This window comes from Alosa pseudoharengus, unplaced genomic scaffold (genome assembly GCF_046254945.1).
Source record: "Alosa pseudoharengus isolate Yale_2024_CS ecotype anadromous, Long Island Sound unplaced genomic scaffold, YU_APseudo_1.1 YU_APseudo_1.1_scf_22, whole genome shotgun sequence".
NCBI lineage: Eukaryota > Metazoa > Chordata > Actinopteri > Clupeiformes > Clupeidae > Alosa > Alosa pseudoharengus.
Genome location: NW_027468680.1, coordinates 14,175,789 through 14,202,479, shown reverse-complemented (window position 1 = coordinate 14,202,479; position 26,691 = coordinate 14,175,789). Strand labels below are relative to the sequence as shown.

General features: G+C 43.6%; 2 protein-coding genes across 5 annotated transcripts in view; both read left to right on the top strand.

Annotated features, from left to right (window-relative positions):
* pacs2 (phosphofurin acidic cluster sorting protein 2) overlaps positions 1-8,535 on the top strand; it is a 62,604-nt gene extending 54,069 nt beyond the window's left edge. For all 4 annotated transcript variants that reach the window (XM_076300634.1, XM_076300632.1, XM_076300633.1 and 1 more), the window contains 6 exons: positions 2,037-2,079; positions 2,205-2,247; positions 2,519-2,648; positions 2,851-3,077; positions 3,414-3,527; positions 5,700-8,535. In XM_076300634.1, the coding sequence (XP_076156749.1) occupies positions 2,037-2,079; positions 2,205-2,247; positions 2,519-2,648; positions 2,851-3,077; positions 3,414-3,527; positions 5,700-5,818 (676 nt within the window). In that variant the 3' untranslated portion in view covers positions 5,819-8,535. The remainder of the gene's footprint in view (positions 1-2,036; positions 2,080-2,204; positions 2,248-2,518; positions 2,649-2,850; positions 3,078-3,413; positions 3,528-5,699) is intronic.
* Positions 8,536-8,897: 362 nt separating this feature from the next.
* dcaf5 (ddb1 and cul4 associated factor 5) lies at positions 8,898-26,147 on the top strand. The gene is made up of 9 exons (XM_076300630.1): positions 8,898-9,348; positions 11,353-11,496; positions 12,143-12,179; positions 12,386-12,525; positions 13,013-13,142; positions 17,340-17,553; positions 21,183-21,249; positions 21,675-21,802; positions 23,644-26,147. Exons 1-9 carry the CDS (start codon positions 9,141-9,143, stop codon positions 25,216-25,218), a joined length of 2,643 nt encoding a protein of 880 aa, XP_076156745.1. The 5' UTR covers positions 8,898-9,140; the 3' UTR covers positions 25,219-26,147.
* The last annotated feature ends 544 nt before the right edge of the window (positions 26,148-26,691 follow it).

Here is a 26,691-nt window from a genome sequence, read left to right as displayed (position 1 = left end):
ATTTATAAAATATATTATTTATATATTAATTTTCATATAAAAAATAATATATATGCATATATAACATTGAAGTTCAGCGTTCCATTATGCCTGTTCCGTTTGGGTAATGACGTGGGTGTCTCATGTGGTTTAAGTATCTCGTTTGAAAATAAGAAGATTGGGCTTCTCTCTTCCTCTCCCTTCCTCCTTGTCTAGTGTTCTACTCCAGCTCCCCCCCTCTCCTCCCCCTCCTCTTCCTCCTCATCTTCCTCCTTCTCCTCCTCCTCCTCCTCCTCCTCGTCCTTCTCCTGTCTCAGCTGGTGTCAGGTGAACTGTGCACAGACCAGAGGGTCACACTGACAGGTTTACATATTTAGCTCAAGAGGCAGTTTCATAGCAACGCAGATTCAGTCCTCTTCACTGCATTATGTTTTGCATGGCCTGTGTCAATAGGTGTTATAGCACTAGAACACCTGTGATGAAGAGGTAATACATTAATGAGCAGCTTTAGTGATGCAGTATACAGAGGCACGTAGGCACATACATTACTGACCATGTCATACATAACACTAAACCTGATGTTCTTTCCTTTTAATCTTTATTCTGATTTTTACTTCTGTCTTTCCTGAAGTGATTGCAAGTAATATTGTGATTGCGGACTCTGTCTTTCTCACCCTTATTCGCCACATTCACACACACATTTGTACTACTATCACAGGATAGTGTCCCTACAGCTCTCCTCCTTTATCTCTCTGTGTGTCTGTCGTTTCTTTCTCTTTCGTTAGGGAGTATACCTGCTGGTCCATGAGAGAGAAGAACAACATCTGTCACAATGTGTATCTATTTTATTCCTAGAAATATTTACATACCCTTTAAAAAAAAAAACACATGGCTAAAATAGGTTAATTTTATGTAGTTGTGTGCATAATCAGTTTTGTAAAATATTGTTAGACACAAGTTGTTCTCTCTCCCTCTGTCTGTGCATCGCCTCCGGTAGATTGTCTCTCTTCTCTCTGTCCCGGTAAACCATTTCCTCTCTTGCTGCAGCTGAGGGTCTTGATTGACAAGTGCTGCTTCTTCCTGGGCAGAATCATTGGTTACCATGGTGCTGCGTGGCTACTGATAATGCTGATGGCATGCATGCAGTGTTCAATGGCTTTGGTTGTACCTGTGAAAGCAATGAAAGGATTAGACTGGGGGGCTTTAAGAGGGACTTGATTTGGGCTTCCAATCAAAACCTGGAAACTAGAGTACCAACCTGTTCATGTTGAAGTAAGCCTTCCAGGTTTTAACTTTGGAATATGGGGTGAGTTGTTAAGAGGTGTACATGAAAGGTCCACATCAAGCCACATCAAAAGCTTTACAGTTAAGATTAGATTTAAAGGGCTGTCCATCTTAGTAACATATCATGCCATGGCTGTTGCCTCATGGCATATTTACTATTTGGCTGAAGGATCTGACCTTGGGATCCTGAAATGGCCTCCACTGACCTCAATCATTTTTGAATGATTACCTGTCTGATAGCAATTAATCTGGTTTGGCTGTTTGCATGAAGGGTATTTTATATGGCCATTGTCAGTGATGTTCCTCAATGACGATTTCTCCAAACTTTGATTAAAATTAATTGATTTGAATTTAGCTACCATCTGAAAATCAGTATGAAATTGGATTGAATTGCATATTAGAAACCTGAATATGCAAAACAATCTGTTGCAAAACTATTTATACTCATATTTACATAACAATGGTCATGTTATCTATATGAATAGATATGTTATAGACAAGCTATAACATATATGTGGCATTAGGAACAGCTGCCATAGTTGGGTTAGTCCGCATCAATGATTGTTCCTCTGGTTGGAATCAGTCTCTTTGACATGAACAACATAGAGATCTAATTCATGATGAGAACATTTAGGGAATGAGGTTTCAGAGATCTTTCAGTAGCTAGACATGTGGTCTCTGGCTACATGGTCCCTGAAGTGCCATTCTCTCCTATGCACGAGCATGTTATAGGTGTTTGATTGAGTGCTGTCTGTCTCTTCTCCTCTCTTTAGCCCAGACGAAGACTCCTGTCAGAAATTTATTCCTTTCATTGGGGTGAGTTTGAAGGACCAACACAAACCCAAACCATAAAATAATCTTAATCTGGTAATAATTAGAATGAAGGGAGTTTTTGTTTTCATTTGGCTGAAGAGGGGTAAAATATTTTTTGCTGCTTGCAGATGGTTAAAGTTGGGATTGTGGAGCAGTCGTCTGCCACATCAGGTAAAAGCTGAAGTGTCACTTTTTCTCCAATGGTCTGTTTGTTCACTTGTGTACTAGTTTCTCTCCATCTTTCCCTATGCCCTATTTTTAAATGTTCTTCCATTCTCCTTTTCTCTCCTCTGTCTTTCCTTTGCTCTCTCTCCCTCTCTCTCTCTCTCTCCTTCTGTCTATCTCTCTCTCCTTCTCTCTTTCTCCACCTGTTCTCTTCTCTATCCTCTTTTTTCTCTATCCCTCTCTCTCTCTCTCTCTCTCTCTCTTTTTCCTCCACTAGGGGACTCTGACGATGCTGCTCCAGTGGGCTCGGTTCTCCTCTCCTCCACTCCTCCACAGGTCTCCCCCGCTTTCAAAGAGGCCTCCCCGACTCCCCCCTCATCACCGTCTGTCACCACCGGCTTCTATAGGTACACACACACACACACACACACACACACACACACACACACACACATTTGCATACTATAGTGTCTCACACACACTTTCATTCGTACTTACGTACTGAATTTCTCTTCTCACCTCTCTTTTCCTAACCTTTGCCTTCACCTCCTCTCCTCCCTCTCCACCCCACCCCACACCTGTCCTCCCTTCTCCCCCCTTTCACTGCAGTTCCCCAGGTGGAGGGCAGGGGGAGCTGATGGGTCTGCAGGTGGACTACTGGGTGGCACAGACGGAGCGCAAACGTGAAGTGGAGAAGCGGGACTCCTCCTCCAAGAACACCCTCAAGTGCACCTTCCGCTCGCTGCAGGTCAGCAGGCTGCCACTAGGTGGCGGTGACTGGGGCCCGCAGAACACCATGGCCATGACCGTGGTCACCCAGGAGAAGAACAAGAAAGGTGAGGACTTGGAGACTGTAGCATGGTTCAGTCACAGTGGTATATGCCTCTCTCTCACTCTCTCTCTCTCTCTCTCTCTCTCTCTCTCTCTCTCTCTCTCTCTCTTTCACTCACTCACACACACACACACACACACACAGAAACACACACAACATAGAGATAGATACTACATACCCACACACCAAGACGAGGAAGACGAACATTGCAACACATGGTAGACAATGACACCCTCAAGGTCCCCAAACCTACAGCGGTGTTTAAACTGAAAGTTGATGCAGACAATACTATCTCTGTCGTGTCATGTTGAGAGGTTGACCGACGTTCTTTGTCTCCCAGTCATGTTCCTGCCCAAAAAGTCCCGAGACAAAGAGGCGGAGTCCAAGAGCCAGGTCATCGAGGGCATCAGTCGCCTCATCTGCACTGCCAAACAACAGCAGACCATGCTGAGGGGTGAGTGTCAATCATGCTGTCAGCACACGGACACTCTCAGACCTGATAACCAAGAAGCCAGTCAATCACTTCAGTTAGTCACTCAAGTCCTCACACCCTACTTTTCAAATAGATATTGAGGCTTTATATAGACATTGTGCCTGTTATGTACAGTAGTTTCATACACAGTGTACGCATACAAAAATGAACACACAGATGTGTTGTTGTTGTAATGTAGGTCCACACATTCTGTTCCATTTCATTCCCTATATGCTTGTGTTCATGAACAAGAAGAAAATGGTTTCTTTTAAGGTCTTTTAAGAGATACATTGTTGTGAAGTGGTAAACCTTTAATTGCAGCTCCGAACTTTCCAACTTCAAAGTTTAAAAAGTCTTGCCTTTTTAGATATTGATCTCCACTGCCAATTACGTTCATGCCCTTCTAAAAATTGATCTTCGCAATCAAAAACATTTGGGTCCAGTCCCCAGACATCACATATTTAGCAGAAATGGCCCACATAGGAGGCCTTTTTTCAAGTCCTAACACCACATTAGAATGTAACCTTCATTAAACCAAGATACCACCCACTTTCAGTGTCCTGACCCTCTTTACACGACAGCGCTGGTGGGTGAAAACAACAAAACATTTGATCAAATGTGCCTTTCGTTTAGACGGCGACGTTTTTGGGGCTTAAAAACGCAAAAAAGTGAAACCACCCTCCCAAGTGGAAATCTTAAAAAAGCTCCACTGTCGCGTTCCCTGTCTAAAGTAAAAACGCAAAAACGCAAAAGTCTGCTCCGATCTCCTAATGGTGGCTCTCGTCTCGTACACGTTTACACTACCACCTAGCCGCCTGGTGTGTATACTACATCGAATTTCACACACTTTTACGTCACCCTATGCACGCAGATTTCCCCACAAAAACGCTTGTCTAAATGCGGAGTAAAAAGTGAGAACGCAACGCCACTCTTGTGTTTTCTCTTCAGATCGTTTCTGTCTAAGCATAGCCTATGTTTCAAGATCACATGAGCTAACTTTCAGGTGCTGAACCATTACAGAGAAAGGTCTTGATATTAGCCAGTTATATAACCTCATTATCACCAGACCTATTCGGTTCACCTCCGGATTTCAAGGGGTGCAACCAATTGTGAAATTAAACCTACATTGGTAAATTTTGGCACAAACTCATTAAACATGTCTTTCTTGTAAACAAAGGTTTTACATGCCGTTGTTTACTTGTTACAAAGAAAATACACGTCCGTGCCAACTGTCCTCCTCTGTCATTGTTCAAGGCCCGCCCTATACCAGAGAAGTGGTTGTGATTGGTTCCTCCTCTGTCTGTCATTGTTCAAAGCCCGCCCTATACCAGAGAAGTGGTTGTGATTGGTTCCTCCTCTGTCTGTCATTGTTCAAAGCCCGCCCTATACCATAGAAGTGGTTGTGATTGTTTCCTGGGTTTTTGTTTTTGTGATTTGGAAGTGATCTCCAATGGGAGTATTGCCAGATGGACCTGGAGAGCTAATTCAGATGCGCTAACAGGTGGTTCACCCAGGCTACCAGTTTTATTGTTGTCATTAAACATGTCAACACAAAATCAAATATGAGGAAACCTTTATGACAGTGATCAGATATGAAGGTTTTTTTTTTTCAGAGCTGGCAGTGAACTTTTCATTTATTATATACAGTATATTATTTAAGAGTTCTTTTCCAAAATGCTATGCAAAGAAAAAACTTTGTCGCCGCACACTCTATCTCTTCATTGTTTTATTCCAACGTTTCATGCTAAAAAAATGCTATGCAGCCATTTTTGAAAACAATAATGAGTCATGTTATTTAATTGTGTATTTCAGGTGATATCAATAAAAGTGCAGTGGTGTTGTTTTGCTTAAGTAAAGATAAATCAAATAACACTAACCCAATTACAGTTCCACTGAAATTAGTTGGGAAACAAAATAAAAAAAAATTATTTATGAAAATGCATTAAAATGGTAGATATAGCGTTTTGGAAAATAACTCTTCAAATGCTTATATATGTTAACTGTCTTTTTCCATTTTGAAATTATGTAATGTTTTAATTAAATATTTAGATTTCAGTTTACTAGTAACCTAACTGTTTATCTATCTGTTTGTCTGTCTGTCTGTCTGTCTCTGTCTCTGTGTGTGTGCGTGCTCTTGTGCTCGTGTTTTCATAGTTTTGATTGACGGAGTGGAGTGGAACGACGTCAAATTCTTCCAGCTGGCAGCGCAGTGGTCCTCTCATGTCAAACACTTTCCTCTTGCCATATTTGGACACTCCAAGGGCCCTTACTAGTCCCCCCCACCCCCACCCCCACCCCTAAAACAGCACCTTCCCCCCACCCCTTACTCCCCCAAATTTAACCTAGCCCCATTGCACAAATACACACACACACTTGCATACCAGGGACTATGGACGTCACAAACCCTACTCTCATGGAGATCCAAGACCTCTGCCGTGTGCCAATGCCCTTTGCCCACTATCTACCCCCCCCCCCCCCATACCCATCCAGCCTTGCATCCCGACATCTTACAGAAGTATCGGTTTTCATAATTTTGAGACTCTATTTGTTTTTGTTTTTGTGTGAGGCTTTTTTTTACCTGAAGGACTGCTTAAAAACCAGGTAGACACAGAGTGTTCTACCTCACCTGTTGTTTTTGTTTACCTGAAGGACTGCTTAAAAACCAGGTAGACACAGATTGGTCTAGCTCACTTGTTGTTTTTGTTTTTAAACACTACCCCACTGTTGTTTTCTGCAAGGTGGATAAACAGATACCTAATGAGAAAATAATTATTTAAAATGATTAACCCGTTTCCCCGCCCAAACTAATTTGTGTGTAAGCTTTTTTGCTGCATTTGACTTCAACATCCGACTAAAGAATGTGTCTTGGATTCTTCTGTCAGTGCAGTTTAGCAAAATTACAACTCTGTTCAAACACCCAATATCATCCCGTCCAAGGAAGTTCAAGAATGGATGGATGGATGGAGAGAGAAAAGAAAGGTGAAAAAGAGAAAGGACATTTGGATGTAAGGAATGGGTTTGTAACTATTCCCATTGATGTTCTAAAAACTGAAATAGTTTGCCACCACATAAACACAACCTGCATTGTCAAACAAGTCCTCTAGTTGGAAAATGAATGAATTTGTTTAGCAATAGACAGTCATGTAAATACATAAACAGATAATGAATGATGAGGTGATCCTGCATTAATGGCTGAATGTCTCACCTACTATCCTACTACACCATCTCACTGATACACAGACTTATGCTGTTGTATTGGTGAAATTATCCTAACATCATGGCTAATATCAAATGCGAACTTCCCCCTCTGTTCTGGTCTCTTCGTTCTCCCTGTGCCCTACTCTGTCCTTCTGTCTCTCACTCCACCTGGGTCTTTCTCTCTCTTTCTCTTTTCAGAGTGCGGATGCAGTTTGTTTCTGACACCATATCGGCCTCACAGTCTCTCCTGTCTTTCACTTTCCATCTGTCCATCTCTACCAACTCTCTCTCTCTCTCTCTCTCTCTCTCTCTCTCTCTCTCTCTCTCTCTCTCTCTCTCTCATTCGATCACTATCCTTCCGTCTCTACATGCACTGACCCCATGCCGCCACTCCTTGTCCCTAAAGTGACCCTTGAGGTCACTGATGACCTGCACTCTGAAAGCTGCCACTGCTTTTTTGTTTTTAATTGTTTAATTGATTTTTTTTTTAATGAATTAACGTGTGTTGTCTACTTCTCACGGCGCTCATGGGTGAATGTATACTCAGAAGGTACCCAAAGCTTAAGCACTTTTAAAAAAATGAAATGATGAGGATGTCCTCAGTTTTTAATATGTGTGTACTTTTTGTTTGTTTGCTCCCTTTGTTAATGGTGCAGTTGAGCTTCTGACCTGTTTCTCTTCGACAGACAGACAGACTGACAGACAAGACGGCAGACACGCACACAGATATAACAGATGTGCTGTCCGAGGCACACGCAGCCGTGTGGCCACTAACTGGTCTGCACGTCGCTTAAAAGCCATAAAGCTGTCCCCTGCACTTTCGTTCATTTTAACGCAACCTTTCCCGATTCATCCGTCACCAGTCAGTATGCAGAACAAGCTGTCCTAGGCATTCGTGGGATGCACCAGTTACAGTATTTGGCCTTAGGAATAGGTGCCTGTAGACCTTCTAACATTGTAGCAAGATGATGAGGGCCGCAAGCTAAGAATAGCCTACTGTAGATTGTAGCTCTGTCCTGAAAGGATTACTGTTTGCATTCACATTTAGTTGAAATCAAAGCTACCACTGCAACAGTGCTCACTGTGTTATTTATTTGTTTGTGTTGCTTTTAAGGGTAAATGTTTCCTATATTAAAATGTGCCTCAGCTGTCCTCTAATTGACCAAATGAAATGGAAATCGCCCCGCTCTGCCCTTCATGTAGAACAATGTATGTAAATTGTCTTTTAACCTATGAGCAGCTTCCATTGGTTAGCTTGTGATCGACAGTATGTGAGTGTAACCCATATGAGGATGCAGATTATGGCAACCTTTATGGTGTTGCTGTGTTGTAAGGTGCTGAAATTCAGCCCAGCATATCCACTGAAATGATGATTAATGCAAAGAAAGAGTATGTGTGAGGAGGCCAACGTCTGTGTTATCACCACTCGTACTCTCTCTTCTTTTGATTCTTTTCTGACCGAGTTTAGCTGCCTCAGGTCAAGGCCGTTCTCCTGCTAACTGGAATATGCCATTTAAAAAAAAAAAAAACATCAGTTGTGATTGTGGGGTGACTGTTTTGAGAATTCAGTGTTTCGAATGAGTTGAATAAATATGCCTTCACATCTACATCTTTTTAATATTTGGATAGCCACCATAGTCTCCGGTTCAGATTAACAGTGCATTTCAAGTTATGTGTTTGTTTTGATGTTCAGTTGCAGAGGGGTTGAAGGCTCCCCTTATATAAATATGTATTTGTAAAAAATAATAAAATGAAAATAAGACTACCACTGTAATCCCTACAGGGAGTAATAAAACTAGACACACTAAAAATCTGTTGTTGACTCATTACTGTCTCCTGCACAAACTGCAGTCTTTACCCTGTCCTTGCCATTGTTAGCATGCCAGAGATAAATTATTATAAATAAGTGACACAAATGTTGACTAAAATAAGGAAAGTGTAGGAATATGTATTTGGTAATTGACCTTTTTACACGTCGTAAAATAGGAAAGCTTTTTAAAACTTTGCTGATTTATTTTATTTATTTATTTTCAACAGTAGATGAAGCCTATATGGCATATAGCCTATGCATTACCCTATGTAGTTACGTCAAAAGTAAAGGGACTGGGGTCAGCTGGCTTGATGATGTCACAGGCAGAGGAAGAGGATCTCATCGGAGCAGGAAGCGAATGGCTGCACGACTCCAGAGAAACGCAACCAAGTCCTTTTTATATTTTAGAATTTTTGTCTCGCCAACATGTAGTTGAGTAGACACCAGGGCCAAACGTTAGTGGGCAGGAATGTATCTTACATTTGTGTAGACGCATCGGATGTCAGCTGTCGTACAGATTTCTGTAACTTAGAAGCAGAGTAGCCAGCAGGCGCACCATAGTTGGCAAACAGAACCGAGGGGCCAAGATGAAGGAGGTAATGGGTTGTGGCATGAGATCGTCGGTGGGGTTCCTGTCCCGAAGAAAAATCACCGGGCACACTTTTATGAAGGAAGAATTCCAGCGACGTAGACTGGGTGGTTGCACCAGCCTATACAAAAAAGACCTGCTGGGCCATTTTGGATGCGTGAACGCTATAGAGTTCTCCAACAATGGAGGAGAGTGGCTTGTGTCCGGTACGTTTGGCATGTCTTCCGTTTGTATGCAACGCAATGTGTTGATGAACTTAGCGTTAGCCACTTTTGCTTATGTGCACTTGATGTCTCTGTAAAGTGACAATTACAGCTCTGTTTGCCCTGGTCATAATAAGCAGCTAGCAGTAGTTGGCAATTTGCAACTTGTTTGTTGTGACAGTCGCACAAAGAGTGATCAGTGTAGCTATAAGCACAGGCCATCCCACTACTAACGTTACGCCTATTTGCTGCAGGGGTTTATGAAGGCAATTGCATATTGCTAGCATTGCAAATCGAAATTTGACAAGCTGATTGCTAGCGCTAACGTTTGAAACCTTCACCACGCAGTTGTGGGGGTCTCTAGAGATCGACTAAGTCGAGTAGGAGAGTAGCCATTGCGTCTTAATCCAACTCTCGCTGTATTGTTTGATTGAGAGAGAGATGATAGTTAAATACAAATGGTGTCTGATGCGATTCACCTGAAGAGATTGGATTACCGGTTCACGAAGTATTGATTTAACTGTGCTGTGTGCTCACTGTGTGTTAGGAACTACTGTGTGCTCACAGTAGTTCCAAACCTTAGGCCACTTCCTATTTAGATTAGAGGAGCCATCAACATCAAGCAATTGGTTTGGCCATATTGCCGACCATGGGTTCTGTTACTGAAGTATGCTATAGGAGGTTAATTGTTTAGATCAGCTGTTGCATTTGGGAGGCCTAATTAATAGCATGATCCAAACTGCAGCCTTAGGTTTAGCTGGTGTACACATCTAGGAACGTAGGGTGTTTTTCATAGTTTGTCACTATACTAATCTCAACTCCATTGATTCTTGAAGACCTTCCAGTACTTTGAGTCAGGAGACGTAGGTCTGTTTTCTTATTGAGGGTTGAATGGTCTCTATAGTGGCAATACAGCAATTGCACAACTATGTAGGTAGGAAACAAAGGTTTCAAGATCAGCCATGATGCATGCTACTTAATGGCCTCAAGGAAACAAACGAATGCAATTTGTCTTGATAATCAAGTTGATATAGAGAATTAGGTCAGGTACCTCTGGAGCAGTGAAACCAGCTCTAGTACATTCAACTACATTCGCCTCTTAATATCAGAATCTGAAGAATGTGAAAGTCTCAAAAGACCTAAACAAACAGTTTAGTCACCTGGGGGGTATTCCAAGTATGTGGTTTAGTGATAAACCTGGGTAAGTTAACTCAGAGTAAGTGGTAAACCTCCTACAACAAGAGTCTATATGGTATTGTTTTGTTAGGAGAATGAAGCCATATAGTTAGGCTGATAAGCAAAACAATTGTGCATTTTATGACTAAAGCATGAAAGTTTCACCATATAATCTTCACCCCCTAAGGTTTAATTTCAGACGTGGAGCCACTTCAGATCTGACCTCTGGGGCTAGATATTTGCTGTATAATATACACATCTCACAATACTTCTCACTATATGAGCATAACCGCTCCACTAATACAGCTCTTCTATTCGGAGGTTTACCACCTATTCTGAGTTAACTAACCCAGGTTTGTCACTAAACCACGTACTTGGAATACCCCCCTGAAGGACCGTTTACATTTGTTTTTGTTTTGGCAAATAGTCCTGGCCTCTTAATTGGACACAGAGCTTGACTAACTTGTAATCACATGGGATGTAATCCCTGGTTTCCATCAGATCGCATAAAACCCATAATAAGCCGGTTAAATCTGTATAGCATTGCGTCTTTAAACATAACACTGTAAATGACACTGGTCAGTATAACTCACATGTTGTGTCTACCAGTGGGCCTAGCCACAACAGTGAACTAGATCAGAGATTAAATCAGGCACTGCAGACCTGCATCTACTGTCCCAGGTTATAATTATTTAAAGTGGACCAGGAATGTGGCACAAAGGCCGGTGGATAGGACTTGAAAAGTTCAACTTTGAGTTGTTTTGGTAGTTGGTATCACATCACAGGTTTGTGAAAGTGAATCTCTCTTGTCCCCCTTGTTGTGCGTCTCAGGTGGGGATGACCGCAGGGTGCTGCTGTGGCACATGGAGAAGGCCATCCACTCTCGCACCAAGCCACTCAAGCTGAAGGGAGAGCACCTGTCCAACATCTTCTGCCTGGCATTCGACAGCACCAACAGGAAGGTGTTCTCTGGAGGTATGCGTGGCAAGCAGGCTTCATGTTTGGACTTGATGCAAAGGTGGACGTTTGAGATTAGCAAAGAGGAATCTGGACTGATGTGTGTTTGTGCTACCTTGATAATGATATCTCCCATTACCTCTACCCTGTTCTTCAATAGTTGCTCTTCAGCATGTTAAAAATGAATAGCACTTCTCTGAGAGTGGCTCACTCTGACAATTGGTGTTGGATTTCATCTAGAATCTGCTGTAATATCAGATATTATTGTGAAGTGGACCACTAGCACATTATCAGTTTTATGTAGGGGTGCCAAAGGCAGTGTTAAAAGGTTTAGCTTGTGGCATTTTTTTGCATTAAAGTTTTAAGCATCTATTTATAGGTGAAATACAGCTTCTCACACATTCCCTGTCTTGTATTAAAGTTCACAGAATGAAAACCAGTGACGCATAGGTTTTGTTTTGGATTTTATTTAGGATTAGGATTTTGGATTTAGGTTTATGAAGGACCAATTCCAGTTGGTTCTCTATCTGTGTGTTTTGTAGCTCCCCTGGTCAAGAATAACTGACACAGTTTGATGACATCACCTTTGCACAGAAGGGACAGAAGGGTTTCTTAACTGACGTTTTTTCTCTAATCTGTTTTTTCCTCTCCCCCATGCTCCTAGGGAATGATGAGCAGGTGATCCTTCATGATGTTGAGAGGTGAGTGGAAACATAAGCTGGCAGATTTGAAGTACTGTACAAAGAGGCTGCCGCTAGGTCTTTTGAAAAGCTTGAGTTATGTTTTAGAGCATGCAGGCTTTGCCTATCCATTCATAGCTGTCCCCAACTTGATAAATGTCCAATTCTTGTTGACACTCTGATATGGTGTTTAACCCAACTGAACTATCTCCTTCATGCCACACCAGGGGCGAGACTCTCAACGTGTTCCTACATGATGACGCAGTGTACGGCCTGTCCGTCAGCCCCGTAAACGACAACGTATTCGCCAGCTCCGCCGATGACGGTCGAGTCCTCATTTGGGACACTCGAGAGCCCCCACATGGAGGTATGCACAACATCATCTTCTTCCTAGTCTTTAGCTTTGCATAACATCAGTCAGGGTTGCATAACGCTCCATCACAACCTCCTCCATGCCACCATTATCAGCTTTATGTACAGTATGTTAGCTTACCTTATTAGATCTGGCAATGTCCCGCATTTACTTTAACATGGTCTTATGAAGCTTTTGTTTAAGTCTGCGTCTGAGTCCCCAGATTTCCTTATGATTTAATGCCTAACAGTTCTTGTTGTTGTTTGTGTAATGAACCAATTGTTTGATTGACTGCATGTTTGCAAATTAGATATAAATATACATCTATCTATACATCGACATATACATATAAACTAAATTTAAATAGTGTTTGTAGTTGATCCAGTGTTGGTCACAACAAATGGTCCTTGAAATTAAGTGTAGCAAAAAGCTCTGGCTCGTTTGTTCTTTAGAAACACTGTGTTCCGTGTGACTGAATGCAGAACTTTGTTGTGCATTCCAGAACCCTTCTGTTTGGCGAGTTACACCTCGGCGTTCCACAGCGTGATGTTCAACCCGGCGGAACCTCGGCTGCTGGCCACCGCCAACTCTAAAGAGGGAGTGGGCCTTTGGGACATCCGCAAGCCACGCAGGTGTGAAGACACACACCACACACACGCGCACACACACACACACACGCGCGCGCACACTCGCATATGGTTTTATACCTTAGTGGGAATCTCCCATTCACTTCCATTTTACAGTAACTAAAGAATATGAACTGTCTGTACCTATACCAAACCTAATACCTATCAGTAAAGAAATTCACTTGTACATACACACACACACACACACTCACACGGTTTTATATCTTAGTGGGAATCTCCCATTCACTTCCGTTATACAGTAACTAAATAATATAAATTGTACCTATACCAAACCCAAAACCAGTAAAGAAATGCACGTGTGCACACACACACACAGAGAGACACATACACACGAACACTCATATATTGTACTCTGACATGCTTAGTTCTAGCAGAAGAGAATAGATAATTGTGAGTGCAAATGAGAAAGGGCTCTGCACTGTGCACTCACACACACATCTGAAAACCCCATAGATGAACTCACACTTCAACCAACAGATCAGGCGGTGGCATTACATTTACACTCCATTCACACTGGATGCGTAATGTGTGCATGATGGCTACGTTACCTGTCTGTTGCGTTATCATATTGTCATATTGATGAATACCATCAACATTGCATAACTGACACCTTTTACTGACATTTGAAAGTCTCTAGGCTGTGACCGACATAAAAATGTTCTACAAAATTTCAGCAGTTGCATGTTATCAGAGTGAAACGAAATATACTATATTTAATGTATACTCATAACAGAAAGCCGCCATTGTCTTTGCTGTAATCAGATTATGTCGACCATTTTTAAAATTAGGTGCAGGCAGGGCCATAGAAAGCCATTCTCTACCACTCTGGGTGAGGGGAGTACATTTCCACAGCTCTCTCTCCCTTTCCCCCTGCACAAGTGTAATACAATTATGTTGTATAGTATTTATCATAGCATTATCAACGGGTAACATACACGTGCAAACACGGGGTTGGCAACAGCAGTTCCTGGTGTGAATACACACACACACACACACACACACACACCCAGCAGCGGTGCAGCAGTGAGGGAACACACAAGGCACGGAGGCGTGGTTCTGAATGAACCATTACTCAGAACTAAGCCATGCAGATGTGCACTCATATACTGTGCACAAACACATCTGAAAACATTATAGCTTATTATATGTAATACAGGCCTAATAACAAGAGAATAGAGAATTGCCAGTGTAGATGAAAAGTGCATAATGCAATCACAAACACAACTGAAGTCCACACATCTAAACATGCAATCAGACTCAAAGTTAACAGAGCAGGATGAGGGCATCACACTTACTCAGAACGGCACTTTCATGCATAAACATGATTTGTTAATTTGCTTATTTTTAAACAAATTACATGTTTAATGCACTTATAGCTTCTGGGAAGAGCAATACAACACAAAAATATACATATGTACATTTTAGTTCCTGATTACAGTTTTTCTCAGTTGCTTTGGTGCATTTCTGGAATCATAATGCACATTTGCACAACAGTTTCAAAATAATTAGGGCAAACTGCACTATATAGCGTATCTTGCTCAAAATGCTTATCTTGCTCAAAATGCTTAGTTTATGCCTCAAAAGCAAATATTTATACCAATGAAACGGTCAGTGCAAGCAAAATGACAAGTCATGATGCCATTGTTTATATCAAGATATTGTCTTGTGGTCAATATGGCAGTTTACTTTGTAAGTATTTTCTAATGAACAATGCACAAGGCAGCACTATTTTCTATTCCAAAAACTACAAAGTTATTCATTATTGTGTGTGGAGGGGGTTGATTGCAAAACAGTGGATATGTTTTAAATGTTTAGCTGTTGACAGACATTGTGACTGTATAAAGAAAACCGAAGCTTTTACAGCATTGTGCTAATAAAAAATGACCAATATACCGTAAAACACCCCTTGGTCAGAGCTGTGCACCACTGTACATTTTTCACACTTACACAAGCGATGAAATTAGGCCAATTTTCATTTGTTTTACTGGGAGGACTATTCAGCAGGGAACAAGTATAGTTAGTGCATTTTGACCTTCTCTATGAATAACACAGTGCATCCATTGCGCATCGGGTGCTACCTGGGCCTAGGCTACATATAAAAATAAATAAATAAATAAAACTCCTATTTTTCACGTCAGTTCGCGCCCCACCTGGCATGTCTCCGCGACCCAGTAGTGGGTCGCGACCCACAGTTTGAGAAACGCTGGTCTAACCACAGGACAGTTTTCCCCTTTAACTTAGTCCGTCTCAAATGAGGTTGGGCCCAGACAAGACTGTGGCATTTCTGGATTATATCTAAACATGGTTTGTTCTTAACCAGCATATGTGGATGGAGCATCAGACTGTGTTTATAGACAATGGTTATGGGAAGCTTTCCTGAGTCTATACAACGATTTTCTTTACAGAAGCAGGGCTGTTTGTAATACAGGACCTTTTGATACCCAGAAAATCATGGCCATCCAATATTCCAATTTGCAGCATTGTTTACAAAGATTTATCTGGATTCTCTGAATATTTTATTGATATTTTGTACTAGAGATGATTAACTACTTGAATTCTTTGCAAATTCACCTATACATAACATATTCTTACAGTCAAGCTACACTGGATGAGCAACTTGAAGCATCGAATCAATTTTAAATTAAAATTCAGATTTAATTGAAGCAGTCATATTCAAGTAATATTCTTCATTAAATAGTTAAAGTTTCAATGGTTTGATACTGATTTGAGGATTATCACATTCTGTTTTTATTTACATGTTACATACACAGTCCCAACTTTTTGGAAATGTGGTTGTATGTTGTATTTCGAAAGAATCCATACACTTGAAATAAGACAGATTATTGTGATGGAAATGTGCATGTCTTATAGGCAAAATATCCATGTAGTTGCTGTTGAAGTAATCTTTCATTATTACGGCGGTATATGGAGGTCACCGGACAAAAGGATCCAATAATACAACTACAGTGAATTCCCCATATTCAAAATTTTATCTACAGTATTGTGGCCTGCTGATTGTGATTGTGAAGACTCAAGCTAAGCAAGCTGCAGCTACATTAGAGTTCTAGTGGTAGGGTCTTATGTTGTTACTGTTCTGCAGGAAAAAACCCCATCTGCTTTTGTTGTACTATTATACTGGCCTATCACAGAACGTTTAGAGTAGAGCTGCTTTAGCAAAGCACACTCAAGAATTTCAGATATAGGCCTAGTGTATTTTGTAGTATGTTCTGTAAAGAGATGTCATACCATTTCCTTTTTTACAACAAGCAACACTAATTTAGCAACACTGATCTAAGAACTATGATCTATATAGGATATGGCAGCACACACAATATGCATTTTGATGCGTCATAGAGGTTCTAACGGTATTTTTTTTCTCTTTATGAAATTAAAGTTTTAAGAAAACTAAGCAGAACTGATGTAGTTTTCTTTCTAAACACCAGATGGCGCCAGTGTCAGAGAAAGAGCTGTAGTCCCATGCAGCGAGCACACATGGCCTTGTGTGAGATTCAGGTTTTGAAATGAATTGGACAATTGGAATAGGGCTGATGCTGCATAACATGATGCTTCTCAGTGGCACCAGTCATAACATGTCGAAGGTACACAGGGTTGAGCTGCGCCTTGTTTTTAGTCCTTTGGTTTTTCTGATGTGGCAGTCAAGGCAAGAGTTCAAATCAGCCAGGAAGGACTCGCACACAGAGGGTCAAAAAGGTAGACAAGTTACAGGACATCTTTATTTTCTTTATAAATATACATCCAGGGCTCTACAGACAAATGTGCAAAAGGTGCAAAAAGCACCTTGCAGTTTTTTGCACCTTTTGCATATTTGTCTGTAGAGCCCTGGATGTATATTTATAAAGACGTCTTGAGACTTGTCTAACTTTTTGGCCCTCTGGTTGCAAGTACTTTCTGTCTGTTTTGACCAGTTGTAACATCACAGATAAGCACTCTCTGTTTCTCACTGAGCCAGTCAGTCATTTAGCTGAAGCTTTTTGTTCAAAAAATAGTTACAGCACAACTCCCATGTCTTTTAAATGAACTCATAGAGCCCATTTGACATCATTTTTAGTCACAGCAAAACTCCCATGTCTTCAACCCATCTTTATTGGGAACTTTTCCCTTTGACTTTCTGTCTCCCTCTCTCTTTCTCCTCTCCCTCTCTCTCCCTCCCTCCCTCCGTAGTTCCCTGTTGCGGTACGGCGGGAGTCTGTCGTTGCAGAGCGCCATGAGCGTGCGCTTCAACAGCACGGGCACTCAGCTGCTGGCGCTGCGCAGACGTCTGCCCCCCGTGCTCTACGAGCTGCACTCACGCCTGCCCAGCTTCCAGTTCGACAACCAGGGCTACTTCAACTCCTGCACCATGAAGAGCTGCTGCTTCGCAGGCGACAGAGACCAGGTGAGAGGGTGAAAATACCAAACAATCACCAATACACACTCACACCTTCTCTCTGTCTCTCTCTCACCCATTGACTCACTCACTCACTCACTCACACACACACTCACTCACTCACACACACACTCACTCACTCACACACACACACACACACACACACACACACACACACACACACACACACACGCGCGCGCGCGCGCGCTTAGACACACATATTCAGTAAAGTACACTATAATTGACCTAATTCAGCCATATTGTCGATGGTTTGTATTGTTATTGACATTTGCACAGTTACTCTCAGTTGTACTTAGGTGAACAATAGCATGACCACATGCTGAATGGGGGAAGCAACATATAAATATTTGACTGTGTTAATGGCAGCCATCATGCATACACTGATTAAGACACTCTTGTGTAAGCACCCACAGGCATTTAATTGCCAAAGGTCAATTTATTAAGGTTATTTAAACAGCTCATCCAAATACTTTATGTGGTTAAAAATCCCTTACATAAATTTAGAAAATGGTGAAATCTGATGATAAGGAATTTAACCGTCATGGCTGCTGTCATCGCTGCACACCCACGACCAGACAGAACCCAGGCCAAAATAAGCCGGGAATTTCAGCAGCTGGATATTTTTAGACCTAAAAAAAATGCAGTCATTCTTGGACACTGCAGACAATTTCTCTCTTTTTCTTTCTTTCTCTCTGTCTCTGTTTCTGTCTCTTTCTCTCTCTCTATCTCTCTCTCTCTATCTCTCTCTCTCTCTCGCCCTCTCTCTCTCCCTCTCTCTGTCACTGACACATACTCCCTCAGATATGCACACAGGCAGACTAACTCGCCCACAACAACCATCCTCTGACAACCAGATGTTTTTAACCAAGAAAAGCCATGTCATTGTTGGAGGATGTTGACACCAGTTCAGAACCACACACGCTCAATTTCATTCCCTATCTCCAAATGTATACACATGTGCTCTTGTACACATGTCTCACATTCCACTCATTCACATTTGTCTTCATGCACAACATTTAAACACAAATTAGACCCCCCCCCCCCTTTCACTCACTCTCTCATGCACTCACTCACTTAATCACTTGCTAGTGGACTTACTAGTTATTAACTTTCTATCCTCTCTCCGTAGTTAACCTGTATTGAATGAGACACACCACACACACACACACACACACACACACACACACACACACACACACACACACACACACACACGCACACGCACACGCACACGCACACGCACACGCACACGCACACACACACAAATACATGCAGACACACTTGTAGTCTGTCTTGCATTCACATGCATAAAAGCTCTTCCACAGACATGAGCTCATCCTGGAGACATGCTTGTTGGCACAGCTGAATTCTGGGTAATTGACTTCCTGTGGCCTCCACGCAACCAGAGCATTTGAAATCTCCCCAAGGACTGAGGGAGCACAAATAAACAGTCAGAGAAGGAAAGGAGGAGAGAAGGGGAGAGGAGAGGAAAGGGGGATTGTGGTTAAAGTGGAAGGTGAAGAGAAAGGGAGAGTTGGGGGAGTAAAAGAATGAGAGAGGGAGAGAGAGGGAGAGAGAGAGAGAGAAGATTGAGAAAGGTCAGGGGTGATTAGACACTGTGGGCTTTGTGTCTGAAGTTTTATAACGAAGTGTGTGTGATGGTGTTGGGACCCACATATGTGAAAGTAGTGTTTTTAAGGCGGTCGTTTAGTGAATGTGTGTGTTCACAGTCACACCCTCACAGACATAACCATATAAGTGAGTGAAATTTGTGTGTTTGGTGAACAGGGAAGTTATGATTGTGTGTTCTTGTACACCCAGAAATACAGTATAATTGTGTGTGTTTATAAGTTTGTATATTGGTATGCACAATGGAGGTTTTACCGTTTGTGTGTGTGTGGCAAACTGTCAGGGTGGACTTCTTCTTTGGTCTGTTCTGTAGGGGGAGGGAGCTAATGAGAGTATCCAGGTGTAGCCAAGGCACGTTGTGACGCCATGATACTCAGAGCTTGTTATGGTTGCCTGGCAACATATGGTAAACAGTTCAGAACGCTGGCCTGGGTCACAATGACACCAGCTAAGTACAGCCGTGTGTGTCTGTGTGTGTCTGTGTGTGTGTGTGTGTGTGTGTGTGTGTGTGTGTGTGTGTGTGTGTGTGTGTGTGTGTGTGTGTGTGTGTGTGTGTGTGTGTGTGTGTGTGTGTGTGTGTGTGTGTGTGTGTGTGTGTGTGTGTGTGTGTGTGTGTGTGTGTGTGTGTGTGTGTGTGTGTGTGTGTGTGTGTGTGCGCGCTGATGAGAAGAGGAGATGACTGAGAGAAACGGCTGTGTGTATTTGTGTGCTCACATTCATGTAACTGACCCTGTGCTCACCCACTGAACCCATAGCCTGTTGTCCATTCAAATGTGATGACCACTCATTTACACAGTACACATTTAGCTGATTAAGGACCCTGTATCTGCCGTCAGCATAGCCCTGTCCAGCTCTCCCATTGTGTACGGCCCATGAGTCATCTCCGAGGCTGAAGATCCGCTTCCTCTGCAATTACTTAGGTGTTTACAACCTTCACACATTAGTGCTCTCAACTGCACTGGAACACACATTAGCATTTTCAGCTAGCAGCAGAATCAGACTAAGAGCCATATATTTAAGGCCATAAATGTGGAGTAGTTAACATTGGCAAAGCAGACCATGAGATCTGCATTTGCCAGTGTGAATGAACTGCTAGCTAGCCAGGACCACCAGTATACCATTAGCTATTCATCCAGGACAATTAAAATATGTACCTCAAAGTAAACTTATGACCGATGACTGTGCATACTGCATAAAAATGCAGTTAATGTAGTGTGTGCTATTGGATCTGCAGTGTGCTCGGGGAGGCTTGGAGTGGCCAGTGCAGACATGTCCTATCAGAGAGTACATCAGGAGCACTCTTGAGTACACTGCCAGCGTAGCGCTGACTCAGCACGTAGCATTAGCATCCACTGGCTTAAGGATGCATGTCTCGACAGAACAGAACAGAGCGCCTGCTACCTGGAAGGAACCTGCATCTGTGTGGGCGCCTGTGAGGGAGGCAGTGAAAGTGTGTGTCAAGAAAAGATTGAAGGGGGAGAAAGTGAGAATGTGTATTATGCTAAAACCTGAACATAATATTTACGTCCAGCTTTTGTGGCATTGTTGTTTTTTGTTGTTGTATCTTCAAGTGTTAATTAATAAAGTGGAGACGTGTGTCTGTGTGTGTGTGTGTCTGTGTGTCTGTGTGTGTGTGTGTGTGTGTGTGTGTGTCTATCCATCCGGTGGCACAGCCATTTCATTAGCCAAATGAGTGGCACAGTAAAAGCATTAACTGTCTCCCTCTGAGAGAGAGCAAGGCGGCCTCGCCCTCCCCATCTCACTAACACACTGCACCAACTGAGAGTCCCCTCACCAGCCCAACTCCTCACAAAGCTCCCCTTTCCCGGCTCACTGTACCCTTCATGTCTTCATACTCTGTGTGTTTAATATCTGCAGTGCATTAGGGCAGAGATGTGATGTGTCCAGGAATGGGGACTATGGATTGCTTTGTGCCTTTGAAGGCCGCTGTGGTTATTAATGGTTGATCATGTGATTGTGTTTTGCAGTACATCTTGTCTGGATCTGATGACTTCAACCTTTACATGTGGAAAATCCCTAAAGACCCTGAAGCAGGTCAGATATGTGGTGTTTGTGTAGTTGACATGAAATATGTGTTTCCATTCTCACACATTTCCCAAGAGTGTGAAAATATTTAGGAATCATGTTTTTTGCTCTCATATGCACATGGTATCTTATCATACTCTTGAGTCTTGGATGAGGGAAAGAATGCATTTGTGTCTGTGAATAAGAGAAAGAAAGCTAGAGGTAGAGATAAAGAGAAAAATATAATGAGGTGTGTGTGTGTGTGTGTGTGTGTGTGTGTGTGTGTGTGTGTGTGTGTGTGTGTGTGTGTGTGTGTGTGTGTGTGTGTGTGTGTGTGTGTGTGTGTGTGTGTGTGTGTGTGTGTGTGTGTGTGTGTGTGTGTGTGTGTGTGTGTGTGTGTGTGTGTGTGTGTTTGAGACGCTGTAATCCAAGCACTTTTGTCTGGTTCTGATCAGGAGGTCCAGGTCGTGTGGTGAACGGGGCCTTCATGGTTCTGAAGGGTCATCGCTCCATCGTCAACCAGGTCCGCTTCAACCCTCACACCTACATGATCTGCTCCTCCGGGGTGGAGAAAGTCATCAAGGTCAGTCTCCTGTCACTCAAATAAAATGGACAGCTTTTGGCCATCTAGAGCTGTAATCTGTGTGACAAGCAATGCGGCGGGCAGTGTGTTGATACTATCACACACAAACTAACACTGATTTAATAACAAGGGGAAAACCATTGTGGCAATTTCATACAATGGTCATAATCTCACAAATATGAGTGGGCCAGCGACAGACAAGGAAGTTCTCGGTAATAAACTTTCTTGTCCACACTATTTCAGGGAAACCATTAAAAAAAAAACATTGATGATAAACTGCTACCTCTGTCACATTCATCTAAATGTTAAGTGCTACTAATTACTCAATGGATTTATGCTTCATTGCACCCTGAATCATGTCAATAGATAAGCGTGTGTGTGTGTGTGTGTGTGTGTGTGTGTGTGTGTGTGTGTGTGTGTGTGTGTGTGTGTGTGTGTGTGTGTGTGTGTGTGTGTGTGTGTGTGTGTGTGTGTGTGTGTGTGTGTGTGTGTGTGTGTGTGTGTGTGTGTGTGTGTTGAAACCGCTGTTTGTGGGAGTGTTAAATTAGTGCACTCTCAGGCATCATGTATTTCTTTGTCTGTGTGAGTGTGGAGTTAACATCATGACCTGTAATCTAGTCCACATTTACACAAGTATGACACAAAGGTCCCCAGAGCTGAGAGTGGGCAGCCCTGGTTATGCGAAATAGCACATTATCTTACTCTAAACACAGAGTGTGTTGTTGTGAATGTCTTTTCATGACATGTCACACCATGTGTGCATATCTCTCTTGCTCGCTGTGTGTGTGTGTGTGTGTGCATGTCTGAAGGACAATTTTGTAGTTGAAGATGATGTATTACTGTGTTGTCTATGTGTGTGTTGCTGTGTTAATGGGGACCTTGAGGGGGCAATTGTGACACTGCAGTGTCTTCCCCAGTGTCAGCCTGAGAGAACGATTACATAATCTCCTCCACAGGAAGTTTTATTGTTTAGCGTTCTCACAAGTTACCACAGATTCCAGACACTTCGCTCACCGCAACACAAGTTGAGCTCACCTTTTTCCAGACAAAGTGATTTGAAGGAGATTTTAATGTGTTAAATCTAAGGTGTTTATGTACACGTTCTTGCGTGTGTGTGTGTGTGTGTGCCGTCTCTGACACACTGCTGAGTGTGTGAGTGAGGTCAGCTGTCAGTCTATGGGTCTTCTTCAGTTACACACACACACACACACACACATATACACACACACACACACACACACACACACACACACAAACACAAACACAAACACAGACAGACCTGACACACATGCTCTCACTCATCAGGCAACATGCCTCTGCTTGCTGAGACAATGTTAATGATTTCTCTCTCCAGCCAGGTGTTCAGTGGAACTCAGTCACTCAATTACCTCATTTGATGGTAGCTTTTTTCCACTCCTTACAATTGGGTTTCAAACAGGGTCCTTGGCAAATACTATTATTTTGTATGTCCCAGTCCCACACTTTCAGTTTACATCATACCTGTCATCTCCTACTAGGAAATGTTTGCTTTGCGTCCTGTCGGCACTTTTGTCAGGCGTGTTTTGATTAGATGTACTGGGTTGATGCTGTACAAACAGTAGACACTTGAAGTCTTTATTGCATACCATGGGTTCAGTCAGTTGCTTAGCGTGTTGCTTTTGTAATGGCTTGAGGAATTGACGGACTACTCTTTTTTTCTCTTTACTGTTTTTCTCTCTCTTTACTTTTTCTTCTTTTGCCATCCTTCTATCCATCTCTTTCTCCTGCTTTTCTCTCTCTTTCTCTGTATTTCTTTTTTTCTTTTTCTTTTTTTCTCTCTCTTTCTCTCTCTCCCCTTTCAGGTGTGGAGTCCGTACCAGCAACCCGACAGCATTGGAGACTTGGAGGGCCGTGTGGAGGACAAGTCCCGGAGCCTGTACACCCACGAGGAGTACATCAGCCTGGTGCTGAACAGTGGCAGCGGCCTGTCGCACGACTACGTCAGCCAGTCCATCCAGGAGGACCCGCGCATGATGGCCTTCTTCGACTCGCTGGTGCGCCGCGAGATCGAGGGCTGGAGCTCCGACTCGGACAGCGACCTGAGCGAGGGCGCCATCCTGCAGCTGCACGCTAGGGGGCGCCGTTCCACGCGCTCCACCAACTCGGCGACGGCGGTGGTGACCGCTGCGGTGACGGCCGCCACGGCTGCTGTTGGAGAGGTCGGCGGGATGCGCTCGCTTCCCTCGGCGGGTATCGTTGGGGTCGCCGATGATGATGACGGCGGTCACAGCAGCAGCTCGGAGAATGCGTCACTGCTGGTCGCCCAGTTGTCAGATGATGAGGAGGAAGAGGAGGAGGAGGAGGAGGAGGAAGTGGAGGAGGAGCAGGCAGACCTGGACGGTGAGGTTCTCCCGAGGAGGCGGCGGGGTGCTGTCCGCCGGCGCCGCTCGGCCTTCATGCTGGACCTGGCCAACGACGACTCGGACTCGAGCAGCTTCTGGTTCAACCCGGTGCCGCGGCCACGCTCGCCCAGCCCGCCGCTGGACCGCGCCGTCCTCTTCAGCGAGCTGCGCACGCCCTCGGCATCGGACTCTTCCTCCTCGTCCTCCTCCTCCACCTGGAGCCCGACGTCCTCCAGCAGCGAGGGCCAGCAGCAGCAGCAACAGCAGCATCAGCAGCAGCCACCGCCGCAGCAGCCACCGCCGCAGCCGCATGAGGAGGAGGACGAAGAAGAGCATCAGCAGAGGCGGCGCTCGGACACGCGTCAGCGCAACGCGGCTCGCCGGAGGCGCCGCAGCCGCATGCACCTGCCCAGCCGCGACGCGGACGACCGGCCGGCCACCGCGCAGGACCTCTACCCCACGCACGACCCCTGCAGCTACCCCAAGATCACCATTGACGATCCCAGCTCCTCTTCCTCGTCCTCGGGCGAGACGGGATGCGCCGACGCAGAGGCGAGGCCGCGGAGCCGCAGAAGCCTCCGTCACCGTGGAGACAGCCCCACCCGGTCACCTGGTAACCGTCCGGAGACTAGGTTCGGAGGACGAGTGTCGTCCAGAAGCCCCTCCCCTACAGACAGCGAACTACGGTGTATGATGCTAGCGGGAGTGAAGGATGACAAGAAACGAGAGAATGAGAGCGGAAGGAGAGATAGAGCGGGCAAGGAGGGCTTCGCTACATCTCGCGTGGACTTGTTGGCCTCGGAAGATCCCACAATGAATTCCGAGGATCCCCATCAGAATCTCCCTGGAATTTCTGGTACAGCAGAAGAGCTAGCCGATGACCCAACAGACTCTAAGACGCAGGAAGGAAGCGCAACATTGAGGGTGACCAAACGGACTCGCCGGGGGTCACAACTTGACCCCGAGGGATCGTCACTAGGGCCAGCAGAGGGGTCAGACGAAGGGGCGCCCTCAGAGAAGAAGCTGAAGACTTGAAGACAATGGCTTCATGTCACTTCAGACTGGCTCTGGTTTTCTAATTCTAAAGGTTTTTTGGGGGGTTGGGGTGGGGGGGTAATAGGCACGCAGGGTTTGTACAATCTGTGTGTGTGTGTACATGTACATTTGTGTGTGTGTGAGAGTGGATGTCTGTTTTTCAATTGTTCCTTTAAAAGAGGAGGTCCGTTGGCCTTGCTGGACACTAAAAGCAGACATAACCTGAGAACTGCTAACCACAGCTGTCAATGAAAAAATGGCTTTTGCCAATTCTCTCATCTGCTTTTCTCTCACTTGTTATTTTCATGTTAATCGTCTCCTCCGCCCTGACCCCTGAAGTGGTCATCCTGTCTGCTGTGTCAGTTGTGTTCCTCTGGCCTGTGGTAAAACCATGCAGAAGACCCTAAAATTGAAAGATAAATAAGTAAAATAACCAGCGATTTAAAAAAAAACGTTTTATTATTTGTGTATTTGCTAATAATTTAGTTTGGTAAGAAATATGTATGCGGTACATATTATTGTTCTTTTGTTTTGTTTTGTTTTTATTTGTATGGACAGAAAAGTACTATCACCTCTTGACAGAAGAAAATGCTAAACAGCTTTGGTTTGCCTCTTAGGACTTCAAGTCTGCTGGATTTGTTAAATCTTTGTTGAACTTGTTCATTACCGTATATGACAAGATGAGCGCATGGTTTGAGTTGTGGATGTTTTCTCCATGGGCAGAGAGAGAGAGTGATTGTGTGTGTATGCGTATATGTGTGAGAAAGACAGAGAGAGAGTGTGTGTGTTTGTGTGTGCGTGTGTGCTTGTGTGCTTTTGGGCTGAGGCTGTGGCCATTGGTTTGGGAGTTGGTTGGAAAATTCTGTTTCCATAGCAATCCTGTTGAGCACCATCTGTTTGAGTTGTGCATTAAAATTCTTATTCTGTCATGTTGTGATTTGCAGTTATTAATTTGGCAACCAGACGTTATCATTTAATGTGTCTGCCAGTGGAAAGTTTTTTTTTTTGTGCTACCAATTTGAATATTAATTAGTGTAGGTGAACACAAACGTGTGACGGCTTATTTACTTCCTCTCCATGTTCTATGCTTGTTTCTGTCATCTAGCTGAGAATATTGCCAGCTTTTGTTTCCATGGCAATAGTGTTTTCTGAAGCTCCAGGGAAGGTTGAAATCTGCAGGTTTGTTCTTAGGCCTGGTGGTTAACTAAACGTCATGTAATCCACAGATATGTTACTATCACATTACCATGCCTTTGTTCAAGAAATCTACCCATCAATCCCTTTGTCACAATAACATTGATCTGTGGGATCTATTTAAATCTATTAATTGCCATCGACAGAAGTCAAATGAAACAACTGCCACAAAAGGCTGTTGATATTTAGGGTAACAGCCTATCAATTTACACCCTTGTTGAGTTGACATGCTCTGGACCAGTGTTTTTCAACCACTGTGCCGGGGCACACTAGTGTGCC